This window comes from Eptesicus fuscus, chromosome 7 (assembly GCF_027574615.1).
Source record: "Eptesicus fuscus isolate TK198812 chromosome 7, DD_ASM_mEF_20220401, whole genome shotgun sequence".
Lineage (NCBI taxonomy): Eukaryota > Metazoa > Chordata > Mammalia > Chiroptera > Vespertilionidae > Eptesicus > Eptesicus fuscus.
In genome coordinates, this window is record NC_072479.1 from 94,862,130 (window position 1) to 94,884,698 (window position 22,569).

General features: G+C 45.6%; 1 protein-coding gene and 1 pseudogene across 6 annotated transcripts in view; one reads left to right on the forward strand and one right to left on the reverse strand.

Annotated features, from left to right (window-relative positions):
• The window catches only part of GLT8D2 (glycosyltransferase 8 domain containing 2), a 41,916-nt gene that overhangs the window by 17,376 nt on the left and 1,971 nt on the right, over positions 1 to 22,569 (reverse strand). For 3 of the 6 annotated variants that reach the window (XM_054719418.1, XM_054719416.1, XM_054719419.1), the window contains exons 2-3: positions 15,869 to 15,999; positions 1,604 to 1,650 (exon numbers count right to left, since the gene is read on the reverse strand). In XM_054719418.1, coding sequence (XP_054575393.1) covers positions 1,604 to 1,622 — 19 coding nt within the window. In that variant the 5' untranslated portion in view covers positions 1,623 to 1,650; positions 15,869 to 15,999. Of the gene's footprint in view, positions 1 to 1,603; positions 1,651 to 10,641; positions 10,870 to 15,868; positions 16,000 to 19,933; positions 20,020 to 22,569 lie in introns of those variants that run through there. The other 3 variants (XM_054719417.1, XM_054719420.1, XM_008144739.3) reach the window with 3 other exon arrangements.
• LOC129149843 (60S ribosomal protein L17-like) lies at positions 11,273 to 12,380 on the forward strand (annotated as a pseudogene).

Genomic DNA, 22,569 nt, shown 5'->3' on the forward strand with positions numbered 1-22,569 from the left:
GAGCCTCTGTTCCAGAACAGTGGCCCTGGCCCCTGGGGTCTCCTGAGAAGTGGGGTGACGCAGAACAGCGTTGCCATAGTAGGAAGCGTGTACCACTGGCTGCACCAGAGATGATGGGGGAGGTTGTGTTCATAGCATTAAGTCACATTAAATCATGGCATGAGAAATCAGTCCCAATTTCATATGCAGGAACTACCCAGAATTAAATAACATTGTTCTAACCACACACAGTTGTATCATTTCCTTATTTTTATGATAGGAGATAACTGGTGTTCTAGTTACAGTAAAGATATAAACGTCCTATTATAAAGGACACTCGTGACTTTTAAAATGAGTCCATTTAAAGAAAATAGTCATGCACTGGACAGAAGGATGCTGAAAACTGAGAAGGTGCGACATCACCGTACGTGGGGCACAAATGCTACAGTTCGGAAAATGTTGGTAGAAGGGGAAAGGTCTGGGACTTGAAGTCAGACTCGAATCTCATTTCTATTACTTTCTAGCTGTGTGGCCTTGGACAGGTTCCTTCACCTCTCTGAGCCTCAGTGTGCTCATCTGCTACATGGGAATTGTAATAAGAACCATTACTTCGCAGGGGTATTTTGAGAGTTAACAAAGGCAAGGTAATCCCAATAAAGGTTTTACAACGGTTGTGCATCAAAATATTTACTTATATTGGCCTCGTCCTAATCTATTTCACAGCCCCTAGGCTTTTCTCTTCACATTTGTGAAATCTGTAGGAGGAAGGAGTTGTACCCACGGATACCTTCCAGAGCTGCATTAGGAGGCTCAGGGATTCTACCTCCTCTCTGGCTCTGGGCTATCAGATTCAGCCAGAGACAACCAGATACTACTTGGTTTAAAACAAAACTATAGAGAAGCAGAAGGTAAGGGACAAAGTTCTATAGTTTATCAGTACACCTGATGAACATTTACCTGCCACAGCCAGTTTGGGGAATTGGCCCAATGTCACTACAATCTGACCCTTTCAACCTTGGCTGCTACTGCTGATGCCAGGTTAACAGATAAAATACTTTAAAAAAAAAAAAAAAGAAGTATGTCTCATGAAATATTTGGGATATAGTTATACTAAAAAATTACTCATAGTTTATCTGAAAGTCAAATCTAACTGTATATCTTAACTTTTCATTTGCTACATCAGGCAACTCTACCCTGAGGGTAACAGTAACACAATTAGGTCACTATGTTTCTTTCCAGATTCACAAACGACTGGATCTAAAATCAGGGGCAAACCCAGGTTTTGATAGAATCTGAGATTATATAATTAATTTGAGATAACTCTTTAAGAGTAAGAATACAAAATTACAGATGCTAAATTAGATGGGAACATGAATCTTTATTTAGATCAAAAATAATATTTGCAAGTTGTATAGAAACGTGTGAACCCTCTCATAATAAGTCCACCTATGACCAACATACTTAACAATGATGATGATGCCAGGAGTTGCCTATGGGAAAACTCTCCATGATAATAATCAAAGCAGATTTCAGGGGGGATAAAAAGGGGGGGGGGGCAAGACCCAGCATCACAACAGTCCTCAAAATATTTTTTAATCATGATTTTCAAAAGTTTTAAACTTACTTTTTCGTAACAAAGCCATGTATGTTCATGTGGATAAAAACTGTGACCTGTGGATTAAGAACAAAGTTTTGTTTAAAATAGAATCCTCTCTCTCTAAAATTCAATAAATAATTTTAAAAAAGAAGAAGAAGAAGAAGAAGAAGAAGAAGAAGCAGTGAGCATTAAGAAAAGCATGGGACAGATGGGCAGTTTTGATGAAAAAATGACATTAACCATTAGAAAAGAATTTTACATTATAAAATTCATTTTAGTCTGTGAATCTAAAATCAAATTTTCTCACATTTATATGTTCATTCCTTTCTTTGTGGCATTTTGCCAATCACCCCAGGAGCTGGAAACTGACTTCCTTTATGTTAGGAGAAAAAAAGTTAATTTGCTATAAATAACAATTTGTCTTGCAAACTCAAAGTTTATTTTAAATTAAGTTGATTCTTCTTAATGAAGGCCCTTCACTGAGCTTGACGTTCGACTGGAGGCAGCAGTCAGCACCCAGGGAATAATATCCTTTTGAAATTAGCGATGTGACAGACAGCCTGCGGGACACCAACACAACAGGCGGATGTCACAGCACCCCTGGGTGTCCTCCTCAACCGGAGTGTGGGGAGAACTCGTCGGAAGTGATCCAGGGCAGTGGTCGGCTCATTAGTCAACAGAGCCAAATATCAACAGTACAACGATTGAAATTTCTTTTGAGAGCCAAATTTTTTAAACTTAAACTTCTTCTAACGCCACTTCTTCAACATAGACTCGCCCAGGCCGTGGAATTTTGTGGAAGAGCCACACTCAAGGGGGCCAAAGAGCCGCATGTGGCTCGCGAGCCGCAGTTTGCCGACCACGGATCTAGGGGAAACTTCAATGGGGCTTTGACTCAAGTGCTTAACTCAGGGTAAACAACCAGCTACAATGTCCCTTTTCTTTCTTTTCCCCGGAGAGAGGCTATAGAGGCCGGATCCCCGGAGCTAGCTCGGAGCGCCTTGGCAGTGACCCTTGTCCTCGTCCCCTCTTGCACCTGGGAAAGAATCGAGCCCACACAGTAATTTACTTTGGATTCTTCTGAGGTTGGTTTCAGGTACTTTTTATCCATTTATGATTTTAGATGACAGGCATTTAGCTAACTTTATGAGACAATATAAGCCTAGAATGGTCATTGGCCACATGACAAACTACACCCCCCCCCAGACCCCATCCATGAAGGAAGGCCATCTAGTCCCAGGGGAGAGAATTGGGGGGTGGGGGTGGGGGAGAAGGGACAGACCAGAAAGATCCCAGCTCCGAGTCCCTGAGGTCAGTCCCCCCCCTGGGTGAGCCAGCTAGCTGAGCCAATAAATTCCGCCTTTTTCCTTTAAACTGCTTTGAAATGAGGTTCAGCGTCTTGCAACTAAAAATCCTTACAAATATATTCCCTGAGGCCAGAAGGGTGTGCCCATATAGGGAGCCGTTTGCAGGGGCCAACTACTGCTACTACCGTGGCTACTGTTTATTGAAAGCTTCATTTGTACCCAGCTCTATACTGACCATCTAGGCCAGGCGTCCTCAAACTACGGCCCGCGGGCCACATGCGGGTGTTTTTGCCGTTTTGTATTTTTACTTCAAAATAAGATATGTGCAGTGTGCATAGGAATTTGTTCATAGTTTTTTTTTTTAACTATAGTCCGGTCCTCCAACGGTCTGAGGGACAGTGAACTGGCCCCCTGTTTAAAAAGTTTGAGGACCCCTGACACATACTCTCCTTTAATTCTTTTTCCCCTCCTTCTTTATTGATTAAGGTATTACATATGTGTCCTTATCCTGCCCTTGCCCCCTCCCCCCCTGCTCATGCCCTCACCCGCCTGGTGTCTGTGTCCTTTGGTTAGGCTTATATACACGCATACAAGTCCTTTGGTTGACCTCTCCCCCTTACCCCCACCCTCCCCTAACCTTTAATTCTTACAACACCTTTCAGGTGGATACGTTACTATTTCCAAGTTTCAAATGAGGAAATTGTGGCTCAGAGAGGTTCAGCGACTTGCTCAAAATCACACAGCTAGTAAATGGCAGAGCAGGGATTTGAGATGAAGGGCTCTCTGACTTCAAAGCTGATGTTCTTTAACCCACAGGTTGCTGGAGCTCTTGAAAGACTATTTTGGCGACCCCAGGGAGCCGGTGAGTTGCCATAACAGATGCCACTGCGTGGTGCAGATCAAGTTGTGCGGCTCACAGGCAAGGTTGGTCTGCTCCCCCCCCCCCCCCCCCCCCCGAGTGCCCGGTTACTCTAATGACTGAGATTACGCCAGAATCACAGAAATCATAAGTGTTGACTCATCTGAGGGGGCGGGGGGGGGGGGGGATCTCTCTCCTGTCCGGCACGTTGCCGAGTCTAAAATCTCTTTATGACAAAAGAAGAGGCTTCTGGAAACTAAGACTGGCACATTTAATCGCAAGGCGCAGCAGTGGTGAGCCAAGGAGGGAAATTCCTAAGCAGATTCTTGGAGGAAACCGGAGCCACTTTTAGAACGTCGGGCAGAGCGAAGTCCTGCAGAAGTATGTGCTTTAAAAAGAAAGCTGGGTTTATTTAATTTTTTAAAAGTATGGAGCTGTATACAGATTCCGCATGCCTTCTCTCCCTCTTCCCCACGTCATCGCGTCTGTGACAGGGGTGCCTGCTGCTGAGGCGGCTGTAAATGGGTGTTTCTCACACTTGCAGTCAAAAGCATTTTAATTGATTTAGTGGGTGCTCCGGGAATGCCTGCAGCTCCTAGATCATGTGGGTTTGGCAGAGGGATCAGAGTTGTAAGGAGATAGAAAACTGATGGAGGAAGTCAGGGGCAAGAGCTGGAGGGACCAGCCATGGGGCGAGAATAAGGGGCCAAGAGAAACTGTGGAATGTCTGGGGCAGAGCCTGGGAGAGGATCCTCTGGGTTAACACAGTTCCATGGGAGGAAACGCACCCTAGGACTCATTCCTATACCAGAAGAGGCCTGGGTGCATGGGAGGTGCAGGCCCACCCACCGGATCCCTCCTCCTTTCCACACTTCCTGTGGGACTCCACACCGAGCCTCCCTGTCTCTCTCAGAGTAGCAATGAAAGTCCTACCCTGGCCTAGTAAGCCTCACTTGATCCAACTGGCCTCCTTGCCAGACGTTCTCCTGCCTCTGAGCCTTTACACTTGCTGTTCCCTCCACCTGACATGCTGTTCCCTCCACCTGGAACACTACTCCCAGATATCCACCTGGCTCACGCCTTCACTTCCCTCAGACTCTTAGTCAGCAGCCCCTAACCCCAGCAACGCATATATTACTTCTCAGCAATCGCCACCATCCAATGTGCTCCCATTTCACTACTGGTGTATGGTCCGCCCTCCCAATGATGGATTACAGGCTCCATGAAGGCAGGGAATTTTGTCTGTTTTGTTCATTGCCATATGCCCAGTACAAGTGCCTGGCAATATAATCCCTCAAAACTATTTACAGACGGAAGGGGTGCGTGAGCCACTCTCCTCGGGGATGGTGCACAAGCACCTCAAACCTCCTGTGTTCACAGCACCTCCCCATAGACAATCCTCCTCTGGTGTCCTCCAAGCATCCTCTTCAACTTTTCCCTCCTAATCCCTCACTCAGTCCATCACCGATTCCTACAATTTCACTCCTAAGTGGTCTTTAAACCCATCTCCTGTCTCATCTCTCTCGCTGGCTGCCTCCTCTCACTCACTCGCTGACTCTGCAGTAACTTCCCACCTGGCCTTCCTGCCTCAAGGATGTCTGCTCCCGTTCCTTCCTCAATCTCTCACTGGCACAACTGTAACAATAGTGACTATTTTTGTCATTTGATAATTACATTAAATTAATTTGAAACATACATGCCGTTTGAGTACCTTTCATTTTTTGTTCAATTTTTCTTAGCACTTGAAACCTTTCAAGTCTATCAGAAAGTTGAAAGACTGAATTCCTATACACGCTGGGCCAGATTCATCATTTGCTAACATGTTGCTATATTTGCTTTATTTCTCTCCTCCCCCATACATACATATGTCATCATGACATCATGACACTTCAGCTTCTAATACTTCAGTGTGCAACTCTTAAGAACAAGGACATTCCCCTACATAACCATAATGTCACAATCACACCTAGGAAAACAACACGAATTTAATCACATCTAGGAAGCAGGTGTTATTAAATTTCTCCCATTGTTCCAATATCATATTTTATAATTTGGTTGTCATATCAAACTATATGACACTTAATCAACCCCATGCCACCCACACTGCCTTTTTATTTTGTTACTGGAGGCCCAGTGCACAAAATTTGTGCAGGGGGGTGGGTGTCCCTCAGCCTGGCCTGCACCCTCTTGCAATCTGGGACCCCTCAGACATCCCTCTTGCAATCTGGGACCGCTGGCTCCTAACCACTGGCCTGCGTGCCTGCCTGATTGTCCCTAACCACTATGCCTGCCTGCCTCATCGCCCCTAACCACTCGCCTACCTGCCTGATTGCCCCTAACCACTTGCCTGCCTGCCTCATCGCCCCTAACCACTCGCCTGCCTGCCTGATTGCCCCTAACCGCCTCTGCCTCAGCCCCCGTCACCGCGGCTTCGTCCAGAAGGATGTCCAGAATGATGTCTGGAAGGTCGTTCAGCTGTCTGGTCTAATTAGCATATTACACTTTTATTATTATATATGGCCTAATTTTTTTTTTTTTTTTTTTTTTTGCAGAAGAGAAGCCATTTGTCTTGCAGAATTCTACTGAATGATTTAAAACACAACCCTGAGTGTCCCTTTCCAGCCTAAAGCCTTTCACCGGAAACCCACTACCAGAAGGTTAAGGTTGGAACTCTAAGATGCCCATAGGTCCTCCATGCTATTCCTTCTGCCCAAACTGAACTGTCTGAGGGTCAGTCTTCAGCCGTCCACTGTCCTCCACACCCAAGTCTATGCCTCTGGACTTTGGTTCATGCAGTCCCCTCTGCCTCAAATGCCCTTTCCCCTCCTCTTTCCCCAGCAAATTGTTACTTGTGCCTTAACGTCTCAATTCAGGCAGCACCTCCTTCAGGAAGTCTTCCTGATTATCCTGCCTGGGTGCTCCCCTAATCTCCATTCCTATCCCTATCCCTGCACTCAGAACACTGTGTTTTAATATGATGAGTGTGCCAGTCTCTTTCACCAGGTCATGAGAGGATTGAGGACAAGGACTATGACTTACCCACCTCTGTATGCCTCAAAAATGTGTGTGGAATGAATGAGTGAGAAACAGGAGAGAGGAAGAACGGGAAAGAGGTGGAAAGAAAGGTGTCAGCACACCTTCACTAAGGAAGAAAGCCAGAAGAAGGGCACTGTTGATGGTCTTTATCCAGGAGTGAAGCAGAGGGCTCTCATGTCTTATCAGCCTTCCTCTGACCATCAGAACAAGGAGCCCCAGGATCGCGTCCCCTGCCCCTTTGAAAGCTTTTCTAGGCTAAGTGGCTTGTGCACTTCGGTTTACCTGTAGTAATAAGTAGGCAAGCCTTGAGCATTAGAGAGCCTGTGGCCTTGTTTTCAAGATAGCAACCAAGACAGAGCTGGGAAGTCGCCTGGGTTCAGGTAGGGAGGCATTAGAAAGGACCTGGGAATCAAAAGGGAACATGAAAGAGGAGACCCTAAAAGGCATTATTGAATGACTTGAGTCCGGCAGGCCATAAACCTGGGTGGAAATACCATGGGCTTTGTCATCAGACAGAGCTGGCTTTGAATCTTGGTTCCGTACCATTTCTCAGCTGTGTAATCTAGGGCAATTCACAAAACCCCACTCTCTAAAATGGATCTGCTCTGTATATTAAATTAAGTAACCTAGAATAATAGGTAACACTCAGTAGTTTTTATATGCCAGGCATGGTTCTAACACCTTTATAAACATTACTTCCATCGAGTCACACAGCAACCCTGTAAGGCTGTCTCCCGCCGTTTTCGAGTGAGGAAACTCAAGTTCAGGGAGGCTAAGGTACTTGCCAAGGGTGACACAACTAATGAGTGGCACGCCCGGGACTGACAGGCAGGCGGTCTGGCTCCAAGTTCACATTCTTCACCACCTTAGCAGCTACTACCAGCCACCACTTTCCATTGCTAATTGTTACCATTAAGCATCAAGCAACTGACAGGCTCTGGGATTTCACTTAGCTCTGTGGACTTGCACCTTCAAAGTTTACACACACACAAAACCCGCTCCACAGAGCACACCAACTGAAAGCAGGTGAGCTACAGACTCACGCACAGGACAAGAGCATGGGTGCACCTGGAGAGAGAGAAAGCAGGAAGGAATCAGGACCCAGGAATTTGGCTTCCAGCAAAACACGCCGGCCTTTTTCCTTTCGACTGTAGCATGGAAGGTTTACTCAAGATCCACCAACACCTGCAGGACAGGGAGGCCAGGTGAGGGAGTCCTCAGGAGGTGGAGAATCCCTCCTGCCCTCTCCTGTGTGGGAAGGAGGCGTTCTTTTTTTTTTTTTTTCCTTAAATATATCTTATTGATTTTTTACAGAGAGGAAGGGAGAGGGATAGAGAGTTAGAAACATCGATGAGAGAGAAACATCAATCAGCTGCCTCCTACACACCTCCTACTCGGGATGTGCCCGCAACCAAGGTACATGCCCTTGACCGGAATCGAACCTGGGACCTTTCAGTCCGCAGGCTGATGCTCTATCCACTGAGCCAAACCGGTTAGGGCAAGGAGGCGTCTTTCACAAAATGGCTGTAGATCAGTTATCAATAACTACACCCCTGGGCCCAATCCTGCCCAGCACTGGTTTTTGTAAATGAAGTTTTGTTGGAACATAGCTGGACCTATTCTGTGACATTCTGTCCATGGCTGTTTTCACACAAGAACAGCAGATCTGAGTAGTTGCAACGGAGACCACATGGCCTGTAAAATCGCCCACTGGCCCTTGGCAGAAAAAGTTGGCTGGTCCCTGCTTTCCACTTTTGGCCAGATTTTCTAGATATCAATAAGGCACATGTAATCCATCTTAGGTCCTTGGCCAGGGGAGGAAGAACAAGCTGTCCCCTCAGGTACTCACCAGGGAAGGTATGAAGTAGGATGTCTACAAGAAAAGCCGAAATGAAAAGAGACGTGGACGGAACAGGCTATGGCAGAGCGCTCAGAGAAATGTCAATCAGGGTTATGTGAAAGCATGATTCAGGGGTCAACTTGGAACCCTGTGTTAAACCACTTTAAGCGGATTTCTCTACTGCGTGACTTCTCGGGACCTTTAAAATGCCATTATACCTAGAGATTTCTGAGAGGGTGATATGGTTCACAAAGCTCACTGTCCCCATGGGACTTCCTTCTTCTGAACATCCCTTGGCAAATGCTGAACTAAAAGAAGTCTTTAGAATCATCCTCTCTGGGGACTAGAAATGAAAACTCTGAGTGCTGTGGCTTAATGAGCATGACTTTCTCTCAGCAGGGAAAGAGGGAGAATACAAGAGAAATCCAGAGACCCAGAGTAAAAAAAAAGCAAAGAGGTATTTGAAGAAGGCCCTGGAGAGACATGTGAGGATGGGAGGAACAGGTGGATGACTTGACCAGAAAGAAGGATGTATCAAAAGCATGGCTGGTGCCCAATGCAGGATGAGTGGTCCCTTGTCATCATCATCACCATCATCGTCATCAGCACCACCAGAGAAACTAACCTTCCCTGTGGCCTCCTCACTACTCTACAGATTCTTTATTTTATTTTATTTTTTAATATATTTTTATTGATTTTAGAGAGGAAGGGAGAAGGAGAGAGAGATAGAAACATCAATGATGAGAGAGAATCATTGATTGGCTGCCTCCTGCTCGCCCCCTACTGGGGATCGAACCCGCAACCCAGGCATGTGCCCTTGGCTGGAATCGAACCTGGGACCCTTCAGTCCGCAGGCTGACGCTCTATCCACTGAGCCAAACCAGCTAGGGCTCTACAGATTCTTTAAACATATGATGCACTTGGGTCCGTCCCATTTTACAGATGAGGAAACAGAGTCACAGACAAGTTAATTCCCCCAGAGCCAGATATTATAAAGCTTCTAGGTGGCAGTGCATAGATTCAACTCTGGGAGTCTGAACCCTGAGCCCACGTTCTCACCACTGCACCGCACTGCTCTACTTCTAACTGCGTTAGACCGAGGGCTGGAATTTCATTATGTAGCACAGAAAGGATACTGTATAGAAATGCAGCACCAACACTTTGGAGGAAAAGACAAAACCAACCAACCAATGTCACTTTGCACACGGCCAAACAGCTAGAGTACTGATCCGCTCCCGCCCCCCCCCCCACCAAAAAAAAAAACACAAACCAGCCAGATGTTTATATATCATCATGTTCTCTCTCTCTTTCCTCTTGTATTAAGTATCCTTACGTTATGTATCAGGTTTATCCAGTGTGTTACACTTGCTCATAAAGTGGATATAAGAAAACATTTTTTGTAAGTTAAAAAGCATTTTCAACTCGAACACTGACTAAGCCCTTGTCCTGTTCATGACGCTGTATTTACAATGAGCTTCATTTAGATTTCCACAGCTGCCAGTCCTTTGGTGGGGGCAGGGAGTTGGGCACCTCAGAACAGCTTCCTGGGCCAGATTCCGAAAACAGGAATCACAGATCAATGACATCTTTTGTGGCTCAGAACCGTATCTGCACTGAATGCGAGACTCGCATTTATCTGTGTCCTGGCTAACCGCTGATTTCCATGTTTACAATACGATGCAATAGTAAATCACAGTATTTTGGGTGGGTGGGGATAGACCGGGTCAGGAAAAGCAGTCCAGGTTGCGAGCAACGTGCACATTGAGTATCCTGGATTTGCTACAACGGCAAAAACAAAACCCACCAAAAAAAACCTCCCAAAACAACACCCAAAATACCAAAAAAAAAAAAAAAAAGTTCCGTTGGAATGCTACAAAGATTGGCTGGGGCTCCTGAAGGCAAAGTTTGTGTGGGCCAATCCACCTCTGATTTCCTTTCTTGCATCCACAGCAAAAAAAAAAAAAAAGGACTGGGGCAGGGTGAAACGGAAAGGCTGCCACCCGGCTTGTAAATTTCTGTTTACCTGGTGATTGGCGAGGGCAGGGCTTTGGGCTCCTGGATCCAGAAGAGCTGCAGGGCTGAGCGTTCAAATAGCGGCCGGCCCCGGGCTGCTGCCCTCCACTGCGGACGGACGCTGCTTCTAAGATCCCATTGGAAAGCCCCAGGGGCCGGAGAGTCCAAGGCCAATGTTATGTTTCCAAGACAGTATTCCTCCCCGGCTCGCACCTCCCTTCGCTTGCTTTGACTCTGCAGCAGCTCCGGTTTCTCCACCCCTGGGCGAAGCAGCTGGGGAGCCAGGCGTTTCGCGCTGGCGGCCTCTGAAACCACTTCCAGATGTGCTGGCCGGCCAGCTGGGATGGGCCTGCCTTCTGCCCCTGGAATCCCAGTCGGGGAATCTGCGTGCTTTTCAAAAACAGGGCTGCTCTGGAGGGAAAGACGAGAGACCGAGGAAAAGCAAATGCTCAGAGGGTGAATTTCCACCAGGAGTTGGGTCCACGGCGAACTTTCCAGCAGAAGAGGAAAATAAAGTTCATAGTGATTTTAAGACTATCTCTATAGGCACTAGCTTCTCCTGAAACCTAGTGATTAAAATGCTGCTGTCCCCCCTCCTTCCCAAAGCAGCCAGAGGTGACTTCTGAAAATGGTTCTATTCACTTGACCCAGAAAACCCCACAAAATCATGCAAATCAAGAGGCTCAAATCTTCATGTTCACTTTAAGAACACTCATGAAACTGCCCAGGCCATCAAGGGTATGCATATTCGAAAAGCCACCAAGTATCTGAAGGATGTCCCTTTATAGAAGCAACTAGAGGCCCGGTGCACGAATTCGTGCATGGGTAGGGCAGTCCAACACCACCTGCAGCTCCTACCTGCCACTCCCGTTCATCCTGGCCCCACTGTGCCTGCCGCAGGCTCGTGCCCAATCAGTCCTGATCAGGAGAGGCCTGCGCTCCCGCAGCACCGCTCACCAGCCATGAGCCCTGCGTCTGGCGCCCTCCCAAGGGGAGTGGCCTGTGGGATGGGGCTGAAACCGGCTCTCCAACATCCCCCGAGGGGTCCGGGATTGCAAGAGGGCACAGGCCAGGCTGAGGGACCCCACCAGTGCACAATCAGGGCCGGGGAGGGACCATGGGAGGGCTCCAAGGCATGTCCAGCCCATCTTGCTCAGTTCCGATCAGCCGGACCCCAGCAGCAAGCTAACCTACCAGTTGGAGCATCTGCCCCCTGGTGGTCAGTGCTCATCATAGCGACTGGTCGACCAGTTGACTGTCTGCCCACTGGTGGTCAGTGCAGCAAGCAGTTGAGTAGCCTTAGCATATCATTAGTATATTACACTTTGATTGGTTGTTTGGTTGTTCTGCCATTCGGTCTATTTGCATATTACCCTTTTATTAGATAGGATGTGTGCCATTCCATCGTTACAATGGTGGAGTTGGTAGGTGTGCCCAGGTCCAACAGTGGGGCTGGATGCTGAATTTTTGCTGCACATGCTTAAAAAATGCAATGAGTAATGCTGACCTAAAGGGTTTAGATGTAGACTCTCTGGTCATTGAGCACCTTCAGGTGAACAAAGCTCCCAAGATGCGGCATAGAACATACAGAGCTCACGGGTAGATTAATCCACACACCAGCTTTCGCTGCCACATTGACCTCTCACTGAAAAGCAGCAGATTGTTCCTAAACCAGAAGAGGAGGTTGCACAGAAGTAAAAGATATCGCAGAAGAAACTGAAAAAACAAAAAATTATGGCCTGGAAGTAAATTCAGCACAAAAAAAATACTAATGAAAGTAAAAAAAAAAAAGAAAAAAGCCGTTGTCCCCAAATCCAAGCCCAGATAACAACTGTGATCTCATTCTACCAAGGCAACGATAAGCGACAGACATCCTAGGGAGGTGTGTTTTGTGCCTGAACATGGAAAGGAATCAGGCAAGGAATCAACCCCGCCCGTGCTGCGCTGTTCTGAGTTTCCGTCTCTGATTCTCAGAAACCCAAGAAATGGTGCCAGCAGTTTGCCTGGGATTGTGAACCTTAGGACTTTGTTTCTGCAACAATGGCCTCTCTCCCTGTTCCTGTAAGGAAAGGAGGACCCACCCCTCCCGCCTCCTTCTGCAGTGGTGTTGCTGGAGAGAAGAATGATGCAAGTTACACTGTAATTTTAAATTTTCTAGTAGTCACTTTAGGAAATGTACAAAGAGGGAAAATTAATTTTAACGATATATTTCATTTACCCCAATATTTCAACTCGTAATCAATAGAAAACATTATAAACCACACATTTTATGTTTTGGGGGTACTAGGTATTTAAATCTGGTGTATACTTTACACTTGCAGCACCCCTCAGTTTAAACACTAAATTCCATCAGAAGCAATTAATTTCATAAAATGCACAGTTTAAAAAGCACAGAGGGGATAAATGGTGGTGAAATAAATAAATAATAATAATAATAATAATAAAAGTAAATTCACATACCCAAGTTGTTCCAATCATTCAAAAAAAAAAAAGTTTTCCAATAACTGAATCCAGTATCTTTTTTTTTCCAATTTCAATAAATTAAAACTCGGTAAAATTTAAAATTCAGTTCCTCAGTTGCACTAGTCACATTTTAAGAAGAATTAATAGTTAATGTGGCTAGTGGCTACTGTACAGTAATTGTAAGAAAAATAATAATTATGTGCTGTGTTTTTTTCAAATTTGAACTTGAAGAGTGGGGATATCCTGAATTTGTACAGAACTTTTAAATGGGCAAAGTGTTTTCATATCTTCTACTTTATTCTCACAACATTCCTGTCAAGTAAGTTGAACAGATGTGTTTTGCCCCAATTTGCAGATGAGCAAACTGAAGCAGATGAACAAGTGAAACTCCAAGTTCCCAAAGGAAATTAGTGAGGAAGCCAGGACTGGAATTCCTGTTCAGCATTTCTCAACTGTTTCTTACTTGAGGCATATTTCAGATACTGGGGTTTCTGACAGCACCTCTAGAGTTAAATTGCATCCACAGTGATTGCATTCTTCACTTGGTCTTTCTGCAGCTTCAGGTCACTGCTTGTATAGAATTATTGTCTGTCCCGGTGGCGTTCCCTTTTGTGTTCTCATCCCAAAGCCCTCCTACAATCCAGCTTGACATTATGGACCTGGCATGACATTATGTTAGTCCTCTTCTTTCTTGACTGCCAGCAAGGTGTATTGTTTTGTTTTGTTTTAATCCTCTAACTTTTTATTGATTTTAAAGAGAGGGGAAGGAGAGAGAGAGAGAGTGAGAGAGAGAGAGAGAGAGATGGAGAGAGAGAGAGACAGAGACAGACAGACTGAGAGAGAGAGAGTTTTAGAGAGAGAGAGAGAGAGGAAGACAGAGAAAGAGAGAGAGAGAGAGAGAGAGAGAGAGAGAGAGAGAGAGAGAGAGAGAGAGAGAGAGACCCACATCAATGTGAGAGAGAAACATCGATCGGTTGCCATTGCCTCCCTTATACCCCAACCAGGTATCAAACCTGCAACCTGGGTATGTGCCCTCAGTGGGAATAGAATCCAGGACTTTTTGGTGTACGGAACTATGCTCCCACAAATCAAGCCACACCGGCCAGGGTGGTGCACTCTGTTTTAAACCACAACTCTAGTCAATGCTTTAGCTAACAGACATGGTTGTAAGATATTTATCTCTAGTTGTGGCAAAAGCATTTTTATACGTTGATCCTGTGGGAAGTCAGAAGGTTCAGTGGCAGCACAGGGTACTGTGCACTAAGTACTCTTGTTCCAGTCCTCACTGCACCCACATGAGCAAAAATAGCATCAACATTTCCCAGCCCAGGGCTTGACACCGCTCTTCCAAAACTGTGTGCTGTCAGGAGCAGCAGGCCAGTCCCTCCAACACTCCAAGCGACCTCCTGACATTCCTGTTTCCTCCGAAGATCGAGGATGGTGTCTTCTCCTGTGTCTCTCTCATCCACCTGGCAGGATGCCTGACCCAGTGTAAGAGCTCCTGAATCAGTGGGTTCAGAGAGGACATCCAAAGCACTCAAATTGGAATTGGAATAATAATTATGTGGTTTCCGTAGACCCCGCTTGCTATTCAAATTAACTTCCATGTGGACCCACATCTCTCCGGCCATTGATCTTTGTACCCTTTCTCGCGGACCCCCTGCCATCTCCAACTTCAGATTCTTTCTCCTTTATTTCTGCTGGGGAATGTCCTGAGGATGCAAGAGGCGTATTATCCACGACCTAGATTTCTACACTGTATGTACATATTCTTCCCTGGGGAAGAAATGAGGACAGAAAGAGACAGGGATGTAAGTGCAGTGGCTACCAGCATCGGCTCCGGAGACTGACAGACCTAGGTGCTAGCGCGAGCCTTATATAGCTGTGTTACTAAAAACCCCACTTCAGTTTCTCATCTATAAAGTACGGAAGCCTCATAGGACCCTCACAGGATCCTCGTAGGGTTAAAAGGCATCATGCATGTAAAACACTCATCAAGGACTCAATACATGGAGGTTATTATTGTTGTCTGGAGAAACCCAAGATATGAACAAGGGAAATGAAGTGCAACAGTTCATATTTGGAACAATAACAACAACAACAACAACAAAAATCCGAGTTAGTTATACGATGCTGCAAACACTGCTGGTAGCCTACTTAACAACCTTCTCTGCTTCCTCCCTTCAAATAGAAACACTACCTTTTGGGGCAGAAGGCGCCGGTTAACAACAGTCGTCTTCTCAGACATCCTAAGCTAGAGTGTCCTGTGAGCAGAGCCGGCTGTCTGACTTCCTAGAAAGCTACATTTTCCTGGCAGAGAGCAGTATGGTACCTTTTGCCCTTTCTTCCTGTCTGAAATCCAACTTCGAGGCCAGGAGGTAGAGTAGCATCTTGCAGCTCTGAGGACCAAGGTCCATGCTGGGCTGCTGCATATGGTCACAGTGGCTGTGCATGGAGGGCTGCAGTGTCGCGTCAGTGAGGGGCCTGGCAGGACACAGATGGCTCAATCCAATAGGCTAGTGGTGGAGATTTTGAAAAAAAGGCTATTTGAAGTGTGCAGGCGACGGCGTTAGGGAAATGTGGTTAAGAGATGGTTCGGTAGCCTGGGGTTAGAAAATGCAGGGAGCCATCACTGCCTCTGGCCCTGAAGGGCAAGGGAAGGGAGTAGTTAGCTGGTCTGCGAGGAAGTAGCTGCGTGAACAGGGCAGCCCCATAGCGGCAGCCTGTGCTGACCCACAGAAAAGGGACTAGGGGGCTAATTCCTCCAACCTTACCATCTCCCCTTGGTGGTGCCTCCCAGTGGCCAAACCCAAATGGAAGTCAGAAGGCAAGGGAGCTCAAGTGATGGAATCCACTTCTGTCCGCCGCCCAGGGCACTGACCGGGTTGAAGAGGGGAGGGTGGATCTGTATAAGCAAACAGAAAACATCCTTGCACGGGGTGGCCAGCAGCCTTGCACATGTGAAGAGGGCAGAGCAAGGACAACGGAGGAGCCCGGGTCCCTGATGGCATCAGGAGTCACCCCGGCAGCTCTGAACTAACTACTTAGGACACAGCTTGCTGTGTGAGGAAGAGAAGCCCTCTGTGCTAGGTCACTTTGGTCAGGTTTCAGTCGTAGGCCTGAATGCAGTCCTGTGTGACCTTTATGCATTTCACGTGCATTTTAAGTTTGGGGTATCAATATATTGTATGTCTGGTTCATTAACATCCCATGTTTCTTTTCTGTTGAAAGTCAAATGATCATCATTTCTTCTTACCCAATGGGCCTGCCTTGCTGAGTATAGATAAGCCTTAGATCAGGGGTCCTCAAACTTTTTAAACAGGGGGCCAGTTCACTGTCCCTCAGAACGTTGGAGGGCCAGACTATAGTTTTAAAAAAACTATGAACAAATTCCAATGCACACTGCACATATCTTATTTTGAAGTAAAAAAACAAAACGGCAAAAACACCCGCATGTGGCCCGCGGGCCGTAGTTTGAGGACGCCTGCCTTAGATAAAAAGTTATTAAAGCTGTTAAAGGTGACTGGAAGGAAAGGAAAGAGTATTCCGTAGTAGCAGTGACTCACTCAATGACTGGGTTGGGCTGACAAGCCTCTACTCATTGCCTCTGTCTCCCAGGGCTGGGCTCCAAGATCACCCATGTAGGGCAGGAAGCACAACTATACGAGCCCCAATTCCCTCTTTTGCCTGGTGGAGCTCAACAATGGGTTGTCTCCTTGTCTGGAGCTTAGGTGCCCTGTTACCCCTGGTCTACATGATTGCTCCTGCATCCTCCTCTTTGCACCTGGGTTCTCTCTCCCACACAAGATGACCGTTTTTTCTTTCTTAGCTCTTGTGCCCAATTTCCTTTCTTGTAACTGGTGTAGGCTCTCCCTGGCTAGAATTCTGCCTTGCTCTTGCCTGCTGCCCTCTCCGTGCCTTGGCCACAGCTCCAGCCAAGACCCATGGCCAGAGCCGTGCGATCTGTGAACAGGCCTCTCAGACACCATCTGCTCCCTTCATCTTGGGAGCAGTGCCTGCCCAGACTCTCTGCTGCTGGAGTCCAGTCGACCTGCTGGCACTCCCCAAAACCTTTCCTCAGAGCTCTGCCAATAAACCCTTGGCCTGAGTCCTCAGTTGAAATGAAGGTATCCCTTGGACATGGCAATTTATACTCTTGGCCAAAAACACAGCACTGTCTGCTGCCTCCCAGTATGAGTCCCTCCCTCTGAGGCAGATACCTCGGTGGCTCAGAAGGAGGAGTAGAAAAGGCAATGATGTAATGAAAATGATGATGCTGCTGGAGTAAAACCATTTACTACTTCCCAAATGCTAACTACCTGCCAGGCATTGCTTAAGTGCAGCACTGTGCTTGTTGGCATGGCAACAGCACAAATTTCAGTTACCATGGTTTAATTTAATAACGTCTATTTAATAACATCATCTCTCTCCCCCAAATAACGCAGTTCAAATCTGTTACCATAGAATAACTGTAATCCCATAAGTGCAAACTTTGTGGCTAGCTTTTCAAAATAACTGTGCAAATCACAGATCTACATCAGAATCAGTGGCCAATCACAGATCTACATCAGAATCAGTGGCCACTCACAGATCTACATCAGAATCAGTGGCCAATCACAGATCTACATCAGAATCAGTGGCCACTCATGTCACTTCTTTGACACCGTTGTTCAGTTTATGTACAGACAGCAAAGCATGTCGTTGTAATGCTTCCTTAACACCCAGCGATAAACCCATGTGATGTTTACAAATATGAGCAACAGAGAGAAGTGGCCAACAAAGACAGAAGTGTAGTAAAGAAACAAAAAGTGATCCCAGTGGAGTGAAGTCCAAATCCAAGGTAAATGGCCGTGAGATAGAACTATTCAACTCTAGATATGCAGCCAGGAAAAGTCAGTGAAAGTGAATCTATGAACATAAGCGAGGAAAGTGGTGGTGATGAAAAGGATGCAGATGTTCCAGAGAAAGTGGGTGAGTGAAAAATCCACACTAAAGGAACTCTCAAAGATGTTTGGTGACATTGAAAGTGTGGAGGATAAAAGATGGGAGCCGATCCAGATTTAGAAAGGAGTGCGCCAATTTGCCAAGGCACAGGAAAGATGCTCGCGCTGTACAGTAATAAGAAGGTCCCCTTGGTAAGTTTTATACAAAATTAAAACAGTTTGTTCTCCATGTTTTAAATTACAGAATGACAAATAAATAATAGGTTAACTAAATTTTTCATTTCCCTAGATATTTAAAGCCAACAGGAAGAGTTTTAACCATTTTGACAAAAATTTTAAAGGTCACCGAACAATTGTGATTTTTCTCATTGAGAAGTAAGACCCCTTTGCAGCGTTTAAGCTTGCATGGTCATTTTTACAGAACAGCACTACCATGCAAAGCAAGGGCTGCCTGTGTTTTACATATATTCTCTCATTTGACCTTTAAATAACCCTAAGCAATAGATGCTATTATCATCCCCATTATATAGATAAAGAATCTGAGGCTCAAAGACAATAAATAATTTGACCCAGACCAAAAAGCTAATAAGAGGCTGCATCTATTGGATTCTAAACCCCATGATCTTAACCTCTATGCCAGTGATGGCGAACCTATGACACGCGTGTCAGCACTGACACGCGTAGCCATTTCTGATGACACGCGGCCGCATGCCGAGGATGAAACATTTGCTGCTCCTGAGGATGAAACATTTGCGACTAGAGTCTTGGAGTTAGTTTTTTTCCTCAAAGTGACACACTACCCGAGTTATGCTCAGTTTTTTGGTGAAGTTTGACACACCAAGCTCAAAAGGTTGCCCATCACTGCTCTATGCTATACTATGAGTCCAGGTAGATGATGGGTATTTGATATGGGGGAGCAGGTGTGAAGGAGAGAAAGTGATGAGAGATGAAGGTACCTTCTCTAATGTAATCTAAAAAGGCTAGAACAGTATTGTCTCAAAGAGCTTTCTGTTTTCTATCCTATTTTTAAAAATATATATTTTTATTGATTTCAGAGAGGAAGGGAGAGGGAGAGAGAGAGAGAGAAGAAACATCAATGATGAGAATCATTGATTGGCTGCTTCCTGCACATCCCCTACTGGGGATCGAGCCTGCAACCGGAGCATGTACCCTTGGCCGGAATCAAACCTGGGACTTTTCAGTCCGCAGGCTGACGCTCTATCCACTGAGCCAAATCAGCTAGGGCTTCTATTCTATTTTTAAAGCATATAACAATCTATATAATTTATAATCTATAATATAGAAATATATATGTATTCACCCTTAATATACATGTAAATCTATGTGTACTCCTTAATCTACCTTTTCTTGATCCTCCAGGATTTTGCTCCATCAAGTTTCTACTCTTCCTGAGGCAGGCTTTGTTGGTTACCTCAACCACTCTCATTTCCAACCTTCTTCTTCCTTGCCTGCTTCTCATTATTGAGGCTAAAAACAAACAAATAAACAAACCAACCACCTTCCCAGACTCCTGTAGCCACCCTTTCGTACGATGACTTCTTTTCTTTCTCTGTAAGAGAACCTTGAATATTACCTGGTACATGGTCATCTATATATATAAAAGGTTAATATGCAAAGTGTCCCTTCAGGAGTTCGACCAGGAGACCAGGAGTTCGATCGCTCACTATGATGTGCACTGACCAACCAGGGGCGGCACGGAATGAAGGAAGGCCCGCCCTGATCGCCGGCCAGGCCTAGGGACCCTCCTTGTGCACTAATTTCATGCACCGGGCCTCTAGTTCTAAATAAAAACTACATTTCCTGGCTGGTGTGGCTCAGTTAGTTGGAACGTTGCCACATACACTGAAAGGTTCGATTCCTGGTCAGAGCACATACCCAGGTTGCAGGTTCGATCCCCATTGGGGTGCGTTCAGGAGGCAACTGGTTGATGTTTCTCTCTTGCATGGATGTTTCTTGTTCTCTCTACCTAAAAAATAATAATAAAATAAAATTAAAACATATCCTCAGGTGAGGACTAAAAGAAAAACACTATATTTCCTAAACTTCTTCAATTAGCCTGTGACTAAATATTGACTTATGGGATATAAACAGAAAAAAATATGTATAATCCCAGGATGTGTTCTGGAGAAGGGAATGTTCCTTTCCCTTACTCTTTCCTGCTGGCTGGAATGTGGATGCAATGGCTAGAGCTGGAGCAGCCATCTTGGGCCATGAGTTGGAAGGAGGAATTCCAAGCCATAAAATCTACAAATGCCAGAGGACTTGTGAAACAGAGCTGCCATGCCATTTTTGGAATGCCACCTCCAATATTCATTTACATGGAAGAAACATCAACTTTTAAAGCTATTTTTTTTTTTTTTTTTTGGTATTTCTGTCACTGCAGCTAAAGTCATCTTAATATACCAAAGGCCTCAGTTCTGGAACTGGAGGTTCTGGGTAGCTTATGGGCAAGATGCTTTTTGTCCCTGCAAAAGGAGAGTCCTATTTCCCCACCCTGGCTATCCTCCTGCTTCATGCCTTTGGGCATGGTTATGTGAGGCTACAATGCCCAGAGCTGCAAAAGCCTTCTTATGACCACAAAGGAAAGATCAAGAGAAATCAAAAGCAACTACCCAGAACCATGACACCACTGAAGTGCTGAACTAACTCTGGAGCCACCTACCCCAGATTTCTTGTGCAAGATAATTACGAGCATTATCATTTAGTTGCTATGTGTTGAATATTCTGCTACTTGTGGCAGAAAGCATTTCCAAATGACATTTCTCTTGCTGTGTTCTGAATGTTTATGTCCCTCCACAAATTCATTTGTTGAGAACTTCACCCCTAAGGTGGGGCCTTTGGTATTTTGGTGCTTTAGGTCATGAGGATGTAGCCCTCATGGATGAGATTAGTGCCCTTATAACAGAGACCCTAGAGCAGTGGTTCTCAACCTTTCTAATGCCGCGACCCTTTAATACAGTTCCTCATGTTGTGAACCGCTGCTGTAGAGCCTAAGACCATCGGAAAACACAGATATTTACATTACAATTCGTAACAGTAGCAAAATTACAGTTATGAAGTAGCAACGAAAATAATTTTAAGGTTGGGGGTCACCACAACATGAGGAACTGTATTAAAGGGTCGTGGCATTAGAAAGGTTGAGAACCACTGCCCTAGAGACTTCCCTGGTCCCTTCCACCAGGTAAAAACACAGGGAGAAGTCAGCAGTCTGCAACATGCTGGCAGCCTCATCTTGGACTTCCAGCCTCCATAACTATGAGATATAAATTTCTGTTATTTATAAGCCACTGAGTCTGTAGTATTTTGTTTTAGCAGCCCAAAATGAGACTTGATTGTGGCCCTAAAGAAGGATCCAGTTGAAAAAAGAAAGACTGACAATCAAGATGTTAAGAACAGCTTTCCCTGTACCCATTTCTCCCCTCCAGGCACTGTTCTTTCTTTCCTTTCAGGGGCGAGTCTCTGTAAAAAGCGGACTACACATGACATTTGTACTTTTTCACTTGTTATTCGTTCTTCGATCTACTCTGCCTTCCTTCCTCCCACTCCACTGAGCATTTTAATCTAGGCCACTAATAACCTAATTTTCAAATCAAATAGACACTTTTTTTTGTCGTCTTCCTCTCTGACCTCTCTATGTCTTTTGGCTTTGATAACCACTTCCGCCTCTGTGAAATCCCCTTCATGGGTGGCGTCTTTGACATCACCCTCATCCAGTTCCCTTTTGACCTCTCTGGCTCCTCATTCTCTCTTTCCTTCATGAGTGCCTCCGTCTGTCTGTACCTCCTAAATGTTGGCTTCTTCAGGGTGATTTTCTGCCTCACTCTTCTCTTCCCTTTCTACACTCTCCTCCTAGGTGGTAGCTTCTAATCCTGTAGTTTCCAAGATTGGAGGTAGCTTTCTTGGGAACGGGGCCCTAGTCTAGACTCGTTATTTAAGCAGAGATGAGTCAAAGCTGATCTGGTAAAAGTATTTTTCCCATTGGATTAAGCACTTAGTCATGAATTGAATTGTGTACCCCCAAAGGTTATGTTAAACCCTTAACACCCAATACCTGTGAATGTGACCCTTATTTGGTTGGACACAGGGTCTTTGTAGATGTAATCAAGCTAACATGAGGTCACTAGTATGGGTCTTAATGCAATATGACTGGTGAATTTATAAGAAGACAAGAGACAAAGACAGACACGGACAATACCCTGTGATGATGGAGGCAGAGATTGGAGTGATGCAGCCACCGGCCAAAGTATGCCTATGACTGATGGCTACCACCAGAAGCTAGAGTCAAGGAAGCATTCTCCCCTATAGGTTTCAGAGGGATGAGGGCCCTCCTGTCACCTTGATTTTGGATTTATAGCCTCCAAAACTGTGAGACAGCCCATTTCTGTTGTTTCAAGCCCCCTGGTTGGCGGTGCTTTGTTACAGAAGTCCTAGGAAACTGATACACACTTGCTCCCTTGTCCTGCAGCTCCTTATCTGACCAACCTTTATAACTTGAAAATATCATACACCAG